Source organism: Peromyscus leucopus, chromosome 12, assembly GCF_004664715.2.
Source record: "Peromyscus leucopus breed LL Stock chromosome 12, UCI_PerLeu_2.1, whole genome shotgun sequence".
Classification (NCBI taxonomy): domain Eukaryota; kingdom Metazoa; phylum Chordata; class Mammalia; order Rodentia; family Cricetidae; genus Peromyscus; species Peromyscus leucopus.
Window position 1 is genome coordinate 6166413 of NC_051073.1, and position 20255 is coordinate 6186667.

General features: G+C 52.5%; 1 protein-coding gene across 1 annotated transcript in view; it reads left to right on the top strand.

The window, feature by feature from the left end:
• The first annotated feature begins 1913 nt into the window (after nucleotides 1-1913).
• The window catches only part of Rcan1 (regulator of calcineurin 1), a 76282-nt gene continuing 57940 nt past the window's right edge, over nucleotides 1914-20255 (top strand). The window contains exon 1 of the mRNA XM_028877068.2: nucleotides 1914-2162. Coding sequence (XP_028732901.1) covers nucleotides 1914-2162 — 249 coding nt within the window. The remainder of the gene's footprint in view (nucleotides 2163-20255) is intronic.

Below are 20255 nucleotides of genomic sequence, written 5' to 3' on the forward strand. Positions count from 1 at the left end.
TCGGGGCACCATACTGACATCCACAAGACCTTCCACATGGCACACTTTGAGTATATCTCAGCTCTTAGTGGGGTGTACACTTCATAATAACAGCTCCACTTCCTGATCAGTTGGTGTGCCTGCTCTAGGAGAAAACACGGTCCTAACTCAACATCCCTCTAAGAACCTAAAGGCAATAGCAGAGGGTACCATTTACTGAGCATGTACTGGGTTCTTTCCCATCTGACCTCATTTAATTAGAAAGGAAACCATGATCTAGATTACTCTCCAAGTAATTAACAGAAAGTTGGAACTCAAGTTTTCAGTCTGCCACGTTGTCCTTACACAGTGCTCGCTTGAGGTCCCCTGCTCCCCCCCATAATCAATGCCCCCAAACCAAGCCCCAGTGTCTTGCCTCATTTCCTACAGCAACAGTTCTCAACCTTCCTGACGCTTCGACCCTCTAACATGGTTCCTCATGTTGTGGTGACCCCAAACCATCAAATTATTTCATTGCTACCTCATCGCTGTAATTTGGCTACTGTTACGAGTCATCACGTAAATGTCTGATACACAGGATATCTGATATGTGACCCCTGTGAGATGGTCGACCGACCTCCCAGGTTGAGAACCGCTGTCCTGCTGTACATGGCGTGATGAGAAGTGTCCCCCATGAGCTCAGGTACTGTAATACTGGGTCCCCAGTTGGTGGCAGTGTTTGGGGGAGGTTTAGGAGGTATGGCTTCCCTGGAGGAAGTGCCCCACTGGGGGTGGGCTTTGGTGGATATATGTGGTCTCACTCTGTCTCTAGTTCACTGTCCCTGCTTCACGCTCCCGGCTGAGGGGTGATCTCTCAGTCTCCAGCTGCCACGCCTGTTACTTACTTACTTACTTACTTACTGCAGTGGTCTTCCCACCAAAACGGACTCTCATCCCTCTGGAACCCTATATCAAACTCGAATAAACTCTTCCGTAAGTTGCCTTGGTCACGGTATTCTATCATAGTAACAGAAAAGTAACTGATACGCACGGTAACTTTTTTTTTTTTTTAAAGAAAACATTAAAAGGAAGTATTTAGAGGGAAGGAAGGAGGGCAGGATGGGCGAAAGGGCACAGGGGAGGGCACTGGCCGGCAGATGTGAGCAAAAGACGACGATGTCCGTGTATACACACATACACACACGGTATATGTGTGAAAATGTACTCTTGAAACCCATTATTTTGTGTGCTAAAAAAATGCTTCTAATTATCTAAAAATTGGACAGTGATAAGACTAATTAGGTCGAAATACAAACGCAAGGCATGTTGTCATGGCGTTATTCAAACCTTGCGCTTCCGTGGCGGTACATACACACCAAGTATGGAAAGGCGGCTAACGGCCGCGGAACCGAACAGAGCCTCTAACTAGATTTCGTGTAAGTCCTCCAGAGTTGGCTGCTGTTTCCAAACGTCGCCGCGTGGGAACCGCCGAAGCGCTGCCTCACGGGTTACCGTCCGTGGGCTGACACCGACCGGGCTGGTGTCCTTCAATGGGCACTGCCAGCTGTCAGTGAAGCCGACCCGGCAAGAGGCCTCTGCCCCTAACAGACATGGCCGCCCTGAGGCTTCATGCTTAGGGCGGCGGGACGGGCCTCACGTGACAAAACCCTGTCCTGTTATTGGCCGTCTCTATAGGTAGGGCGGGACTTAGTGACCCGAGCGGGCCGACCTTAAAGGGACCGCTCCTGGGCTCCGCGGGATCGGCCCCTCGAAGGCGGCGGGCGCAGGCTGGCTGCCCCTCCCGCGCGGGGCGGAGGCGGGCGGGGCGGGCGCTGGAAGCCGGCGTCCCGGCGCCACGGTGACCCCCGAGAGGGTGAAGCCGGAGCCGGCGGCGGCGGCGGCGGCGGCAGCGCGGCGCGGCGCGGCGCGGAGGAGCGAAGGAGCGCGCGCCGGGCATGGAGGACGGCGTGGCGGGGCCGCGGCGGCTCGGGGAGGCGGCGGCGGAGGCGGTCGAGGCGCGGGCGCCCACCAGGGTGACTCTGAGGCCCTTCGCGCCCTTCTCCGCGGCTGCCCCAGCGGACGAGGGCGGCAGCGACTGGAGCTTCATCGACTGCGAGATGGAGGAGGTGGATCTGCAGGACCTGCCCAGCGCCACCATCGCCTGCCACCTGGACCCGCGCGTGTTCGTGGACGGCCTGTGCCGGGTGAGGACCGCGCGGCCGGCGGGGCGGAGGGCGGACACTTGTTGCGGGGCGCGGCCGGGGCGGGGACGGGCCGCAACCCTGCTCCCCGGGGTCGCTGGCTCTGAAGGCGGGCTTCCTTCTGCACCGCCTACGTGGTCCAGATCGTGTTCTAGGGGAATCACTGAATATTTGAAATCAGTTCCTCCTCTCCACGGCCGCGGTTGGTTACTCTTACCTGCCCCCTCTCCTTCCCAGAGTGTCAAAATCGTGCGGATTAGGGAGGGGAAGGGACAAATCCCAGCGTACTGAGTGTCCCTGATGGTGGCATGTCACCCCTATAAGGACCTAAATATTCTAAAGGCGTAGGAAAGGGTCCCCTACCCCCTAACACCATTCTACCAAAACTGACCAATCAACCGCACGATAATGAGCAACCAGGCTCCTCACCCAAACACCGGCTTTTCTTCCAACAGTGCAGATTGAGAATGCAGAGCCCTAGTCCTATTTCTGAACAGTGAGTCACGTCTGTTTCCTCCTTCCTCCCAATGAATGAGGTGAACCCCTCCCCTACCGAGTAAATTCAGAGCAGGGGCTGAACCCCCAGGGACAAGGTATCGCTCCCCTGGCCACTTCAGATGATAATTCATTCTGAGGTCCAGCACTTGCTTGTTAGCCCTGGAGGCAAAATTTTATTCTCTGCTGTGTCCTCAGAATCCCAAACAGCTCCACAACAGAATCCTACTAAATGTTGAAATTAGCAGCTGGCCAAGGGGGCAGATCCTTAGACAATGCGGTTTTGGGATATTTCCACAAATGGTGTGAATTACCAGGCACCCAAGCAAGTAAGTACAGCCTCATGGTGAGACAACTGATCTTGTCTGAGGAAAAGAGAGAGCCTGGGATCCCTAAAAGAGGTTTGAAGTGCTGGCCGGAGCTAAGCCTGCTGTGAGAGATGAGGGAGCCCCTGAACTGTGGCAATTGTTGGGCTGCACAGGATGTCCGGAAGCTTACACAGCCCTTGTAAATCCTTTCTGAAAGTAAATGGGCATATAAATTATAAATAACCGGGACACAGCGGTGTTTCTCTTGGCAGCGACCTTCAGCTACAGTTCATTGACATACGGACCCAGCACCAAGCGCTGAAAGCCTTGCTGACATGTTTGATTGAGGGAAACAGAAAAGGTAAATATCAGACTTAGCAGAAGGTGACGGCCCAGGGCGTAGAGGTCTGAGGGAGGAAGGAGTTGGCTGCCATGCATTAAATGGGCAGTGACACTCTCTGGAATGATAAGGTGGTTCTTGCTAATGACTGATGCTGGTTTCCAGACGCACTTCCAGGCTCAGAGGAAAGGGTGGTGAACCGGACAAGCTTGTTGCTTTCATGGGGCTTGGATTCTGGAGTGTGGAGATGAACAGACATTCCTCTGTATCTGTGGCGGATTCTTGGTTCTGGGACACCCCTCTGATACTACAGTCCATGCGTGGCAAAGTTTCCTTTGTAAAATAGCATGATGCTTGCAGATAGCGTATGCATATCATCCCAGGTGCTTTAACTCTTCAGGTGACGTATGATTCCCAATAGGTTGTAAATGCTATATAAATAGTTGTTATACCATTTTTTTTTTTTTAATAATGGCAAGAAGGGAAGGTCTGTGCCTGTTCTTGCTGGTGCAGTTTTTTATGAAAAAAAAAAAAAAAGTTGACTCCAGATTGCCCAGATCTGTACATGTGGAACCTGTGGGTAGCGAAGGCTGACAGAAGTGGTGGGTGGGTATAATGTGGAATGTGAAACAGAAACAGGTAGTAGTGACAGGTGGCGGGCTGAGTGGCAGCCAGGTGCTTACAGGGTCGCACATCGGTGGCTCAAGATGTTGGGCCAAAGAACTGGCTAACTGGGCTAGCCTCAGGAGCCCCACAAGAGGTGCCCAGACCATTGGCTGTGAGCAGCAGCCAGAAGCTAGATCTAGGAAAGGAAGCAGCGTGGCTGGAACCCCTGTGAGGAGCTGCCTGGTAGGCGCTCTAGGTCTGAAGGTGTGGAGTTGAGGTGTTAAAGCTTGCAGGGAAGGAGCCTAACTAACCCTGGCATCCCAGATCCAAGGGAGCCCAAGGCAGATCCAATGGTAGGGCCTGCCTTCCAGGGACCAGAGAAGGGCTCTGAGGACAGTGTGGGTGCAGAGGCGTCAGACCGAGTAGCCCAGGATGGCCCCTGCACAGGCTGACGGGGCTGATGGAAAGAAGCTCCTTGAGGGGAATTTTGCATCTGGAATCCGTGCAAAAAGGAATAGCAGTGCTGACGTGCGATGCCGGGTGTGCTGGAGGTAAAGGCCGGAAGGAGTCCGAGTGAGTGTTGAAGGGCAGGTTGCCAGGGTGGGGAGATCTGAAGAGCAACCAGGGAAGGGTCCCCAGAGGGCTGTTACTCTCACTTCCAAGTTGGGTGGAAACTGGCCTATAGGGAAGGAAGGTGGGTGGGCAGGAGCGGAAGTGGAGAGGCAGGCCAGGTAGGGATAGGCTGTGGTCATTGTCAGGGTTGCTGGGACAGAATCTGCTTAATGCAGAGGTGTGGTGTTGAAGGGGGAAGACGCAGAGCCTGGCTGGTCCTCCCCCTCCTCTCCGCCTTGAGGTCTGGATCTTCAGAAAGAACGGGGTGGGGAGTGTCCAGCACTGATGAGTTGCCAGTTCGTGGGTCCTGAGGGCTAAAGTGATGCAGACATCATGAATCCACTGGGCTAAGGGTGCCAGTCCGCAGGGCAAACAGCTCTCCAGGAAGACAGCCTGGCACAGCGGCCATCGTGGCAGGTCACTGGGAGGCCTTCCTGAAAGCAGACTGGCTCCCAGTTACCCAGCGAGGAAGCCTGGTTCTGGGGTTGCAGCCTGCTGTCTGTGGTCACCTCCGGGTGGGAGCTGGAAGATGTGTCTACCCTGGAATAGGTTACTACTGACTGCAGAGCTGACACACGTCGCTGGAGCTGGCATCCGCCTGTCCAGTGCTGCGGGGCCACCTGGGGGTGATCGCCTGCAGAAGAACACTCAGTACCTGTGACTCCCCTGATTCCATACCCTGAGTCTTAAAGGAAATAATAACTGAACTACTCGTGTGTTTGAGAATTTCTGAAACTTTTGTAACTATTAATATGTGAGATTTGCTTTTAGTAGAATATGTTACTTAAATGTCTCCATTAAAAAAAAAAAACTGCATCACCATTAATGTAAAGTAATCTCACTAGAGAGAGTCATACTGTTACCAGTGAGTGGAAACCTTTATTAAAATAAGCTTATTTTCTACTTGGGCAGATATTTGCCTGGCATACTCCTTTTTTACTAGCTCTTCTACTTAGAAAGCAAAGCTGTGCTTTGAACCAGTGATTACCTGTGCTGTGGGCTGTTGGCACTGGTTAGTTAGTTGGTTCCCTTTGCCTAGTTGTCACCAAGCTGACGGGCAGTTTCAGAGTTCCCATTTGGCGTCTACGGACGGAGCTCAAGACAGTAGGGAAACATACGCTTGCTCATCTCAAGCGCGAATGTGTATGTGATGGATAGAGCTTTGCCCGTCTGGAAATCATACGGAATCTACTTGTTTCTGCTAAACACACATTTCTTTAAAAAATGATTATGACTCATGATAGATAATTTTCTTTTAATAACATATACTCTGATCTGCATAAACGAATCTTAAGGGTCCTAAATTCTTTACATACATGCCCTCTCCCAAGCAAGGAGATCCCAACTGTCCTTACACCTTAGAATCTGTTTGTAAAAATTGTGTGTGTGCGTGTGTGCGTGTGTGTGTGTGTGTGTGTGTGTGTGGTGTGTGCGTGTGTATGTGTAGGGAGTGTTTGTGTTTGTGTGTGTGTGTGTGTGTGTGTGTGTGGTGTGTGTGTTTGTGTGTGTGTGTGCGCGTGCGCGCGCGTGTGACGAGGGCAGGGGGTATGCATGTGAGGCCAGGACACCTTTTGGAACCTGTTCACTCCTTCCGTCTTGTTTCTGAAGCAGAGTCTCTCATGTCCCTGAGGCTCAGCAGACTTCAGGCTCTGCCCCTGGCCTGAAAGCCGCGTGCTTCCCGTCTCCGCCACTCACCCCACTGTAGGAGCCCTGGGGTTAGATGTGAACCACAGCATCTGGTTTCTCACGGGGTTCCTGGGGCTCAGAGTCAGATCATCAGGCTTGCTTGTGACAAGCGTTTGCCTGCTGAGCCACCTCGCCACCCCTCCCCCACCCCGACCCCCCCAATCTCAAGGGAGGCTTGAGAAATTCCCACGTCCTACGCGCTCCACACTAATTCCGTTCTCAGGTGTGGGAGCTGGGAATGGCCCGTGGGAGACTCTCTTAGTCAAGTCACAGTCTGAAGCTGTGCCTCCCATGCAGCTAGAAGGGGTTGGTCTTAGCCACGAAGGAGCTGAAGCAGGAGGATTGTCTTCTGTTTGAGACCTAGGCTACGCAGTGAGTTGTGGTCCAGCATGAGCTACAGCGTGAAACCCTGTGGCGAGAAAGGGTGGCTGGGAGAAAGGAAAAGGCAATGCAGAATTGAAAGAGAACACCGAGAAGTTGGTAACTGGGTCCTGTCTAAGCAGATACCCAGCCTGCCTGTGCCTGATTTCTTCTAGTCCATCATGGAGGTCGGGTTCTCTGACCTGAGGCTCCCTTTCCTGGCCAGTTTGTGTGACTTTGAAGCCTAAGCAGGGTTAATGACTATCAGCAGGAGGGGCTGTGTCCTTGGGAAGTGGTCTCAGAGCCTCAGTTTACCCTTACGTGCAGTTCCCAAGGGCAGACCATGGACTTGTAGGCAAGTCCACATTCCATGGTAATTTGATGGTTGAAATGTTACGGGGAACAGGAACGGTACAGCCAGTGTCCACAGCTTCCACTCCAAGGTTGAACATCCTCAGCCATGTTTCTGCCTGTTTCCATCCCATATCAGTCTGTGTAACGTACTGGAAATATGACATCCTGGGTGGGTAGTGGATGGGGTGAGTAGGAATCCAAGTGGTTTCAGGCTTTTTCAATGTTCAGCCTATTGTGAGGGCAAAGCGTGTGTTCTCTCAGACGTACATCTTGGGTGGGGTTTTCTCTTCTGTTGTTTGGCCTCTGGTGTAGTGGGTTCAGTGTATCTGGATTTATTTGGACTGCTGTGTTAATTTATAAAAATCCACATTAGCTAGGTGCAAGGCTTGGTTTAGGATTTACCCACTGTCTCCTTGAGTTTAGAATGTCCGACTGTTCACAAATAGGATGCTTTTTATAGCCACACTTTGTTTTCCTTGTTGAGTGTTTAGTCCCTCTGCCACCCCACAAGTCAGCCCGCCACCAAAGCCCGAAGTGTTCTCCATGGCAGAAGCTGTAACTGTTGCTTTGCCTCCAACTGCAGACTCTCAGTCCTCAGGACAGTGACGTAGGGTGACAGAAAAATGGCCTTCCTTCATGATAGAGCAAGGGACGGGGCTGCTGACTCTGAGCTTACGTTTTAGGCTGAGCCTTTTGTCTCTTTGTTTATGTCCTTTAAAACCCGTGACCAGAAAACACAATCTTCTCTTCAGTACCAGTCGGTGGAGGGATATTGTCTTCCTGTTGTCTAAAACTCGGTCTCTAGAAATCCTGGCGTGGCCTGTCCACAAGGAGGCAGTGTCGCATAGTGGTTAAGAGCATAGGTCTTCCTCCAGTCTGCCCCGTTCACCCAATCTGTGTCCTAGTTTTCCTGCCTGTGAAATGGGGGTGGTAATAGTAGTTATGGGGGGTGGGGTGGGTGACCGGGCTTTAGCAAAGGTTCAGTGGGAGTTACGTGTCCGTTTTCAGCTGCTCTGTAACAAACCCACCTGACACTTTGGTGAGCAGATGGCATGGCTGTGGGGTGCAGGGGTGGCTGACCGTGGCCCAGAGCTGCAGTCAGGAAGACTGGCTAAGGGAGACTTCTGTGAGCTATTACTGGGGGCCCCTCAGCCCTTGATGACTAAAGACGGGGAGGGGGGTCCTTTGTTCCTTGTCCCTGGGTCTCTCCACAGGGCAGCTCAGAGCATGGCTGCTGGCCTCCCTCAGAGCAAGAGAACGTAAAGATGGATGGGACCCACCATCCCTCCCTAACCGAGTCTCGGAGTGGGAGCCATCGCTGGGCTGTTCTTCCAGGAGTGAGGTACAAATGGGGGCTTGTACAGAATCCGCCCACTCTTTCCCTAATTTTAGAATTCCTGGCCCTTAAATAGAGGTGATGCTTGTGGTGCCATCGTACAAGGCAGTGGTGCTGGGAGGTGGGTCACTAGGACCAAAGACGGGCCGCCCAGCAGCACCACAGCGACCCCTTTGTTACCCTGGCTATTTTCTTCTAGGCAGGCCTCAGGAAGCACACCCATGGGCTGAGGATGACCTTGAACCCCTGATCTTCCTGCCTGTGCCTCTCGGTTGCTGGGACTGTTAGTGTGTGCCATCACACCTGTTGGGTTGTTGGTTTTATTTTTTTATTTTTTTCCTTGTAAACCCCTTAGGCTTCTGTGGAGCTACTAATGTTTAGAGATGTTTACTAAAACAGGCTTGAGATAGAGCTCAGTATGTAGAGCTTCGCTTGCCATGCTCAAGGCCCCAGGTTCAAGCCCCAGCTCGGAAAACAGGTGCTTATTAAGGTTTTCTCATTCTCTTTCTTTGGAAGTTCAACTTCATGAAAGGTTGCACCTTTGGCCTCTGCACTTCATAAACTGCCTAGTTGGTGGGCCGTGGAGATCCGGATAATCAAAAGCTGTCAGGGAGTTTCTGAAAGGAGTTGGGAAACTGAACCCGTTGGCGACCACAGCGCCCTGGCTTGCCGCAGAGGATGAGCGGTCAGGCCTGGTTGACTTGAATGGGAACAGCTGACCCCTGTCCGGCTTGGAAGGCCCAGTACTTTTCCTTTTGTTGCTAATTTTGACTGGCGAGGTATGAAATTCCCACCGCAATCGTAATTAACCCAGTAGAGAGAGGTATTTGAGGTTGGCCTGAATTTAGAATTAGAAGACAAAAATGTTATTTAATTTAGAGAGCTAATTTTGGAGGTTTTTTCCACTCGAGATAACAAACAGTAGCTTTCCTTACTTTATCATGGCCTTAGTCTGCCTTCCCAAATACCACTGACAGACTGATTTTCTCACAGCTCGGCGGCTCTGCGTCTGGGATCAGGGTGGAGTTTCTCTCCTTGGCCTGCAGGTGGCGCCTTCTCACTGTGTCCTCAGAGGGTCTTTCCTGGTGTGTGGGGACCAGGATGAGGACTTGGAAAGCCATCAAGGCTCCGCCCTTGGACCCTGGACTAATAGCTTTCTTAGAGACCTCATCTCCCTCATCTCCCAGTCCAGCCGCTCCGGTGTTAGGTCTACATAGAGGAGGAAGGGCCAAAACAGTCAGTGCCTGCTTACCAGCCTTTGCATTTCTGGTGATCGTTGTAATGAGCGCTTTATTAACACCTGTTTGCACGGTACACATTGTTTATTGTTTCCCTTCCCCAGAGCCCTGTGAAGTGGGCACTGCTGTCACCCCCCCTTTGCTCAGGTGGTGGCTCGTGACGCCAATCCCAGGTCACGTGCCTCGAAGCGCTGGCCCCGACTCACCCAGCTTTCACGCACTCAGAAGGCCTTGCCGCCCACCCTCTCACAGTGGGGCAGCAATGCACACGGAGGTTCCCCTGGATGTTGCACATGTCACACACACATCTTACTGAACTCCCAAGGAGTTTTGTGAAGGACCTGATTTTGTGCGTGGGTGCAGATGGACAGGTTACAACCCTCCCCCCTCCCCTCGGCTGTGCCTTCACACTGAGCGGATGCTGTTGGGCGATCCCAATGGTCAAGTGCAGTGGCAGCCCCGATGCTGGTCATCTGTTCAAGCTGACTAGAGCCTGGACCCTGGAGCCAGGCAGACGTGGGTCCAGCATCTCACTCATCCACCCATGCATGTGTTCATTCAACAGATGTTTGTTGGCTACCACTCACATTCTGAGCATTACACAGTTCAAAACCAGCCGGGGGAGCCCATCTCTACCTGAAGTCTAGGAGAGTCCATTTAAGAAGGCCCATTGCCCCAGACAGTGAACACCTCCCCTTCCAAATCACAGGCCGCAGAGAAGACGTGAGAGTGAATTTTGGGTATTGCTCATGCCATGCAAATGATGAACTATTTTGTTGGGCAAATTACCTTCTTGTCCAAACCTGTCTACTTCCTATCGATTGAGCAGGTTAGACTGGAGTCTCTGAGGTCATTTCTAGCTCCAGAACCACAGTGTACTATTCTCCCTGTGGGTGCCATAGCCTACTTGCCCCTTACTTCCTTCCTGATCCCCAACCCAGGGGTTCAGTCAGACTTCCCCCAGTTAGAATTTGCTCAAAATGAGGTGTCTCCAGTGCATACTATCTGTCCTCTATCCACTCCTCAGCCTTCCATCCATCTCCCCAGCCCTCCATCCACCTCCCCAGCCTTCCATCCATCCCTCCAGCCTTCCATCCATCTTCTCAGCCTTCCATCCACCTCCCCAGCCTTCCATCCATCCCCCAGCCTTCCATCCATCCCTCCAGTTCCATCATCCCCAGCCTTCCACCATTCCACTCCATCCCCCAGCCTTCCATCCATCCCCCAGCCTTCCATCCACCTCCCCCAGCCTTCCATCCACCTCCCCAGCCTTCCATCCATCCCCAGCCTTCCATCCACCTCCCCCAGCCTTCCATATCCATCTCCCCAGCCTTCCATCCATCCCCCAGCCTTCCATCCCACCTTCCCCCAGCCTTCCATCCATCCCCCAGCCTTCCATCCATCCCCCAGCCTTCCATCCCCCCAGCCTCCATCCATCCCCCAGCCTTCCATCCATCCCCCAGCCTTCCATCCACCTCCCCCAGCCTTCCATCCATCCTCCCCAGCCTTCCATCCATCTCCCAGCCTTCCATCCATCCCCCAGCCTTCCATCCATCTCCCCAGCCTTCCATCCATCCCCCAGCCTTCCATCCACCTCCCCAGCCTTCCATCCATCTCCCCAGCCTTCCATCCACCTCCCCCAGCCTTCCATCCATCCTCCCAGCCTTCCATCCATCTCCCCAGCCTTCCATCTCCCATTCCATCCATCTCCTCCAGCCTTCCATCCATCTCCCCAGCCTTCCATCCATCTCCTCCAGCCTTTCCATCCATCTCCCCCAGCCTTCCATCCATCCCCCAGCCTTCCATCCATCTCCCCAGCCTTCCATCCATCTCCCCAGCCCTCCATCCATCTCCCCAGCCTTCCATCCATCTCCCTAGCCTTCCATCCATCCCCCCCCCCTCCACTCCATCTCCCCAGCCTTCCATCCATCTCTCCCTCAGCCTTCCATCCATCCCTCCAGCCCTCCATCAATCCCCCCAGCCTTCCACCCATCCTCCCAGCCTTCCATCCACCCTCCCCCCCCCCAGCCTTCCATCCATCTCCCCCAGCCTTCCATCCATCTCCCCAGCCTTCCATCCATCTCCCCTAGCCTTCCATCCATCCCTCCAGCCCTCCATCCATCCCCTAGCCCTCCATCCACCTCCCCAGCCTTCCATCTCCTCCCCCACCATACTGTTAGTTTGTGGCTAAAGGAAGGATCTCAGACACTTGAACTTTGTACCTTTAATTGATTTTGGAAATTCATGTAAAATTAATCTGATGATCTTGCACCAGTGAGGATTTAAGTGATCCCCAGCCCTGCTCATTAAATGGTCCAGCGACCGTCTGAAGATTTGCCAAAACACTAGAATGACATTTGTTCAAAGTCTGACCGTGGAGAGTTTCCAAATGTCACGGCGGGTTTACCTATTGAGAGGACGGCTGGTAGCTGTCCATCCACCCGATTTATGCTTACTGCCTGGGGAAATTTCTTCTTCTCCTCTTCCTCCTCCTTCTCCTCCTGCTCCTTCTCTTCTTCTTCTCCTTCTTCTTCCTCTTCTTCTTCTTTTCTTCTTCTTCTTCCTCCTCCTCCTCCTCCTCCTCCTCCTCCTCTTCCTCCTCCTCTTCTTCTTCCTCCTCCCTCCCCCCCCCCCTTGTGAGATGAAGTCTCACTGTGTTGGCCAGACTGCCCTGGAATTCCTGGCCTTGGACAACCCTAGCTTCAACCTCCTAATTAATGAGACTACAGGTACATGCCACCACTCTGGGCTAGAGGTATTTTCAGTAACACACCTTTCCATTTGGGATGGTAAATTATAAAATCAGTAATTACCAAACTAACTTGTAAGTACATCAATCAAGCATTTTATTACTTGTGCCAACTCTGTATGAGTGCCACCCTTTCTAGTCTTTCTTATGACCTTCTAAGGGAGATACTGTTATTTGCTCATTTTCTAGACAAAGGTGACTTCTCTTTATAAAAATACTAAGCATCATAGAATCTCATAGTTCCTGGAGGTTTGATTCTGACGCTCTCAAAGCCCATGGGAAGAGGTGGCCTGTGAACCTCACCTTGCATTTGTCTGGTGAGTAACTGAGACCCAGGTGGGTGATGGTATGGGCTCAAGAGTGTCCACCAGTTGTGGACAGATCTGGTACTGAACGCAGGTCTCCGTTGTCAGCCTGCTAGGGCGGGCAGCTCCATCAGTTCTGGGTCCCTAGAGACTTCTCCTCTCCTATTCCACCTAAATGAGCTCAGAGGACCCAGGCAGCAGGGAGGACACTGGGAGTCCGAGCAGGCTGTCCCCCGGCTACTGTTAAGGGTCTGCCAAAGAGCAAGGTGCTCCTGCCTGCCCGCGAAGAGATTTGTACCTGTGCTGGTCAGTGGTCACCACCAGAGGGGGTAACTTCCTCTGGGTTCTCTGTGGGTCCACTGGTTGGCTTAAACACTGTCCAAGCATACCTTTCTCTAAAGGAAGGGGGCCAGCAGTCATACCCAGAGCTGCAAAGACAAGTTTGTAATTTCAGCTTTGGCAGGGAGACACCATTCCATCTCTTAGCAGGAACTAAGCAATCAGGAAGCTGCTTCCTGCTGCGGCCCTCCCTGCGGGGCAGGCTGGCTACTGGCTGGACACTGAAGTAGGAGAACAGTTTGCCTCAAGGGAAGCCCTCCTAATGGAATGACCCTCCTGCTCCAGCTGTGCCCTGGCACAGGTTACGAAATTTCTTTCCAAAAACTTGACTTTTTAATAATACGAATAAATAATCAGAGTAAATAACTAGGACTGGGTGTAGCGCCGTGGTAGGGCACCTGCCTGACCCGGGGGAGGACCTGGGTTCCATGCCCGCAACATGACCACCACAATAAAATATCAGAGAACTCACTCGTGAAAATACCCACTATTTCAGAAACATTAGGGCATTCTGAGCAGCGTTGCTAACTTGATTACTTTAAAAAGGGCAAGCTAATGCCCACAGATGGGTCACCAGAGCCGTGTGCTCAGACCTGCTCACTCACATGGGACATCCTCCTGGACTGGGGCTGAGATTCTGGGCGGCAGGGTTGGGTTCAGCCTCCTTCATGCTCCCTGACCCGTGGTTCCCGGGTAAGTCCCGGGTAAGTAAAACTTGATAGCTCCTAAGAACAGCCACCACCGGAGCCCATCTCTGGGCCGTCCTTCACCCCTGCGGATGGCTGGTTGCAAGGTGATTCAGGGCCATCGTTCAGGTGTGTAGCTTCCTCGACTCGGTAAGTCCAAGATGGAGCTTTCAGGGTGAATGCGGAGTAAGGTGGGCTGTGGTAGAGGGCTGCGCGCCGGGCAGTGAGTCCTACACTCAGTGCAGAGGACAGCGGGGACATGTGGCTGGGGATGAAACTGCAGTTGCTGGGCAGGGAGTGTCACCAGGGATCCCGGAGCCGTCCCCTCATTCATGGGGAGAGTTTCTCTTAGCTGAAATGCTTGGGACCAGAGGCGGCTGGGGCCCGGTGGGGAGCTTTTGTGACTTTGGGATGTTTGCACAGCTTTACCAGTTGAACAGCCTGAAAAATCCAATGACAGCATTTCAGATCCTCAGGTTAAGGAGGCTCGGCCAGGATCTGGTGAGAAAGCCGCCGGGAAGGATGCTGAGGGGTGAGAACTGTCAGGGTGGCATTTATGACCACGTGGAAGATGGGAGCCACTTGGCTGATACTGACCCTGTATCCATCAGGGCCCTCACTGTACTCCAGGGAATTTTCACCATTGGATGTCTGTTTCCTCCTTCAATTTCTGGTCCTTCGTTTCCCCTACTAACTAATTAGTGCCAGGATTACTTCGGCAGGCTCTCCTGAGTACAGAGCTTCTTGCTGCATATTGTTTACCTGGTTAGTCCTCACGAGAGCAGGAATATGATAAAGATGTACTTAACCACACACGGTGGAACCCAGTACAGAGCTTCTTGCTGCATATTGTTTACCTGGTTAGTCCTTCACGAGAGCAGGAATATGATAAAGATGTACATAACCACACACGGTGGAACCCAGTACAGAGCTTCTTGCTGCATATTGTTTACCTGGTTAGTCCTCACGAGAGCAGGAATATGATAAAGATGTACTTAACCACACATGGTGGAACCCAGTACAGAGCTTCTTGCTGCATATTGTTTACCTGGTTAGTCCTCACGAGAGCAGGAATATGATAAAGATGTACTTAACCACACATGGTGGAACGCAGCCTTCCTTGTGCATGAGTCCTTCCCCGCCAGAGCTGTCTCAAGGGCCACACCGTGCAGAAAGAAGAGGCTGAGCCCCGAGTCGAGTCAGCTAGAATGCTAAGCCCCGGTCACCAACTGCTGGCAGTGTCACTTGTGGGGAGCAACTCAACTGCTCTGTGACAGTCTCCTCAGGGGACTACTGAGGATGGAAGGGGCCAGTGGAGAGCTCGGAGAACAAGTGCCAGGCGCACAGCAGACGTGTGGCATGGGTCAGAGTTTTATTATAATTAGTAGAGACACAAAGATGGCTGGGCTTGCCACTTGAAGGCATTTCATAAGTTTTTGTGGAGCAGTGGGGTAAGACCACCATAAAAATGAAAAATATCACTTCCCCCTCCCTCGTAGCTAGGGTCTCACTATGTGGCCCTGGCTGATCTGAAACTTGCTACTTAGATCAGGCTGGTCTTGAACTCACAGAGGTCTGCCTGCCACTGCTTCCTGAAAGCTGGGATTGAAAACTGTCCCACCACACAGCCAGTATGGCTTTTTCAAGTCCATGAAATGGTAACCCTTATTTTCCTAGGGGAGTGGAGGAGGGTGTGTGTGTGTGTGTGTGTGTGTGTGTGTGTGTGTGTGTGTGTGTATGTGTATGTGTGTTTTCTACATGTTTCCAAACACCCAGAATACTGTAGTATGATGCACAGTCTAGAATCGCATGTCACTTGTAAATACCTAGAATATGTTGCAGTTTTGGGACTTCGGTATTTTGTTTTATTTTGGTTTGGTTTGGTTTTCAACACAGGGTTTCTGTGTGTAGCACTCGTCTACCTGGAACTTGTTCTGTAGGCCAGGCTGGCCTTGCACTCACAGGTCCATCAGCCTCTGCCTCCAGAGTGCTGGGATTAAAGGTGTGTGCCACCACCGCCCAGCAGGACTGTGTTAATAGGCTACTTAGTATGAAATGAGCTTTGCCCCAAAGTCGATAGCAACTTAGGCACTAAAGCACATTAAAAAATATAAGATATAGAGAACTGTGATGTGCCCATCAGTAAGTATTGCAGATAGCAAGTCCTTGGGTCCCCTGCACAATTTGAAAACAAACTTCTAATTGGAAAGTACATGCTAATGCTTGTGGAGTCCCCCGTCCCCCCCCCCCTGCTCCTTTCTTCCCCCTCTTCTTTCCTCTCCTCTCTCCTTTTAGGAGATGAGCACCTCTTCAGACTTCCCCTCCTCCACTGTATCCCCACCGCCCCTGCCAGTCTCCAGCTCCCAATCAACTATGGCTGGCCATCCTTTACCACGTCTAGTCTGCGGAAGGCCAAAGCAGCTGAGACCTTTTTATCTCTGAATGCCATCCTGGTTTGCAGGAGGCTGTGCCAGGGAAGGCGACCCACCACCATCAGTGCGTGCTGGCTTCCTAAGCCTCAAGGCCCTGCTGCACTTTCATTAAACGAGGCAGCCCTGTAAACGCCGTCCTCACCCCTGCAGCCCTGTAAACGCCGTCCTCACCCCTGCAGCACCATGCCACCTAACAGCCTGGCCCTAGTCAGCACTGCAAGATGGCTGTCACAGAGGCGCCTGGAGGGGCTGAAGGGCAGAGGGAGGGCCTTTGGCTTCATGTGACCCACACTCAGTTCTTGGGGTCCCCATGATTCCTTCATCTCCTTGAAGCCAGAGAGCACAGCTAATCTGAGTTCAGCAGACAGCTCCCCACCAGCTGTTAGTTCTGCACCATGCCGCTGGCTGCAGAGCTAATTGGTAGCGCTAGGGTGGGATGTCTGGAGAGCGCAACTCATCCACACTGGGTGCTAAGTACCAGCCGTAGATGATTACATTTGTTTAGATTGCTCTGTGAGTCAAAGGGTAATTACGAAAGTGGCCATAAGAAGAAAAATACAAGGGTTCGTCTTCGCTCACCCCCTTCCTCAGAGGTGGCGTCTGGCACATGTCATGTGTTGTTTTTCATGTTTAAGAGTCTGGTGGTAGCGATAAGCAGATGATGCGCACCATGGGCTGTAGAGTGCTGACTGTGTCAAGCCTGTCTAGCTTGCCTTTCCGAGTGGTGGCCTGGACTCCGCGTTCCTTTGGCTGCCCGAGGTCCACTGTGATGCAACCATCTCAGACAAGCCCTGTCCACTGACGAGCACTTAGCTCCTTTGGGGAACTTGTTCATACTACAAACTGTTGTGTTCAGCGCCTCTCACATATGTCTGTTTATGTGTGTCAATACGTCTCTGAGGCGGGAGGTGTGGATGACTCGTTAACAGCCTCTGCCAGTTTACGCTCCACCGTATTACCGTATGGCTGTGTTTACATTGCCACCAGCCCTGCGCAGTCCTGCCCCTGGCCGTTTGGGTCTTTGACAGATGGAAAATAATACTTCCTTATTTTAAGTAGCCTGTCCTTAGTTAGGACCAGGGTCATCCATCTTAACAGGATCCTTGGTCACTTGCTGCATCGTCTCTGTGAATAACTTAGGTCATTTGCTGTTTTTCTGGTGATTTTTTTGGCCTGTGGCTAAGAATTCACGGAGAGGGCTGTTTACTTATTTACACATATTAAGACACTCGGCGCCTTCTCATTCATCTTGCGGATACTCTCTCTAACTGGCGACAGCGGCGGCCTCACAGAACCTTTACTTCTCATTTGTAGTTCCCATGCGGCACTCACCTCCTCATCGCGGGCATCAGGGAGTGTTTTCTTCTAGTGCTTGGTTTGGGTTTTGGTTTTTGGAGACAGGGTTTCTCTGTGTGGCCCTGGCTGTCCTGGAACTCACTCTGTAGCCCAGGCTGGCCTCGAACTCACAGAGATCCTCCTGCCTCTGCCTCCCGAGTGCTGGGTTTAAGGGTGTGCGCAGCCACCTTTGTGTTCTTAGTGCCGGCTTTTCTCCTTTGCCGCAGGAAGGGAGTTAGCGTTTGCATGTTACCTGTGACGTGTGCCTGTGCTGCTGCCTACCACGCAGGCCCTTGCACATGTGAAATGCAGCCTAAATGGCGTTTATACACACCTCTGTCAGAACCCCCGATAATCTCATTGTCCCACATCTGAACCAGCTTTGTCCTGATTCTGTGACTACAGACTAGTTTAGTGTTATGTTAGGACTGATTTTCTCCCATTGTCCTTCTTCGTCACCTGTTGGTCCTCTGTCACCTACATAAATGTATTAAAATAGGAGCCGGGCCAGTGAGGTGACTCAGTGGGTAAGGGTGCTTGCCACCAAGTCCGATGACTTGAGTTCAATGCCCAGGGCCCACGTGGTAGAAAGACAGAACCCGTACCAGCACCTTGTTCTCTCACCTCCACACGCGCACTCAGATACACACACACACACACACACACACACACACACCCGTGCCATGTGTGCACACACATATACACATACACACTAACTAAATAAACGCAGTAAAAGCATCAAGTGAGAACTCACTGCTAATTGTACTTTTCCATAAGGGAAGTGTCTGTCTCTGTCTAGACCCTGTAACCCAGCCCTCGTCCCAAAGCCTCCTGCTGCTTCTCACAGCCGAGTCCCTGCAGTGTGGTGTCTTGTGGGCAGGGCTCCGGTCTAAACAGGAGTCGTCATACACATGGCCCGAGAGCAGCCTTACGGAACATTTCTGTTGTACCCGTGTCTCCATGCCAACCCTGCCCTCCACGCCGAGGCTTCCACCTGTGCCATGTCAGCGTTCTAAAGGCTTTGCATGAGGGGCCGTCAGACTTCCGTTCCGGACCCAGGGTGCTCCGCTGCTGGTTGATTATCGCGTACTGTGTGGTCACCTGAAAACGGTGACTGCATCGTCTGTAATGTGCATGATTTGGTCTCCTCTGCAGATCAGACCTCACCACTAAATTACAGATGTGGCTGGTGGGCACCCTGCTTTACGGAGACATACTAACGTCTGCCCGTGGGCCCAACCTGTGGCACACTGTGTGGTGGCTCAGCTTACTCAGCCACACTGCTGAACACCCTCCCGCTGTAGACCTTCTGCGGGCTGAAAATACACGTGGGCTTCTTCCCCGGGACTTTGTGTAGGTCATGCACCCCTTAAAAGTGCCTCCAGAATGTTCTATGAACTTCGTGTCCTCAACTGCAGACCTGAGCTGCCCAGTGGAACTCTGTGCATCCAGATAGTAATGTTCTGTGTAGTCCAGGGCAGTAACCGTGAGCCAGAAATGGCTACTAGAGTTTGGAATGTGCCATCTGGGACTGGGGGACCAGACTTACAATTCTATTACATTTTCATGCACTTTATTTTGAGTTGGAACATTGCACTGAGCACTTGTAGCTGGTGCTTCTGGGAGGAACTGAATTTTAATTTTAAGGCGAGTTCATTTTCATTGCCGTTGACACGTGTCGCCCAGAGAGGTTGAGACTGGCCTCAAATCACACAGCAAATTCATTACTGAATCCAACCTGGAAGTCTGGGCCTCTTATTCTTAGTCGTGAGCACCCCGCCCCTCTGCCCCCACTTCCCTCCGTGAATGGTACCCCTGGCCCCGTGTTGGCACACCAGCAAACAGCACAGTGCACAGACCCACACTGCGCTGGCATCACCCCGCGGATGTCTGGGTCGGCCCAGGTGTTTGTGTAAGTATTGAATTTTTGGCTTACGCCGCCACCTCACTCTTGTCCTGCGATAAGGCCGGTAGCTGTGGCTCGGGTCCTGCCCCCAGCTGTCCTTTATCCGAACGAAGGCCTCTGCGTGCTCTGCAGTGGTAACCTGCCTCCTGGGCCCTTCTGCTCCACATCGGCTAGAGCATCCTCTGGCAGCGAGCATCTGCTGCGGACACCGGCCTCCGTGAGTCCGTGCTGAGGGGGTCAAGAGTGCCAAGCCAGGCATGGTGGTGCGTGCTCATAATCTTAGCTCCCGGGCAGAAGGCGGGAAGGACAGCGAGGTAAAGGCCATCCTGCGCTGCAGAGTAAGACCTGGGGTCAAAAGCAGGAAGGAGCGTCTCTGGAAGGCAGCCGAGACTGCCGTCAGTGCAGGACCCTCAGGATGGAGATGCCAAGCCTTGCCCACGCATCCCCTCTTCCCCTTCCTCCATCCAGTCAGCAGAGCGAGCCACCCTCGGAGGACGCGTCAGCCTTTTCTGGTGGATAAGAGGGCCGCCTTGGATCTGAAGGTTAGAGGGGGGCGGTAGTGTGGTCGCATGAGTCTCCACCGAGTCCAGTTGCCCCTGACAGTGGGCTCTGGGGACCCCGGGCTTGCCCACTGTCGGGCACGAATTTATATTTTAGATTAAATATCCCCAAAAGCACGTGTGTTAATGCCTTGGTTGTTTTTGAGAATTCAGCACTCAGTGTTGTATTTGTTTGTTTGTTTTGAGATGGAGGCTAGTTGGAGGAAATCGGTCAGTGAGGAAGTGCCCTGAAAAGATGAACTTTGTCCTTGTCTCCTGGTGTATTCACACACTCATCCCTTCCTCCCACCCTTCCTGGCTTCCATACGGTGAGCAGCTCTCCTTCACTGTGCCCTTCCCCATGATGCCCCGTGAACTGACCCTCTGAACCCACGGGCCAAAATAAACCTCTCGCTTTTTCCGTTGGCGCTCTCGGGTATTTCATCCGAGCGATGTCCTACCCGTGGTCA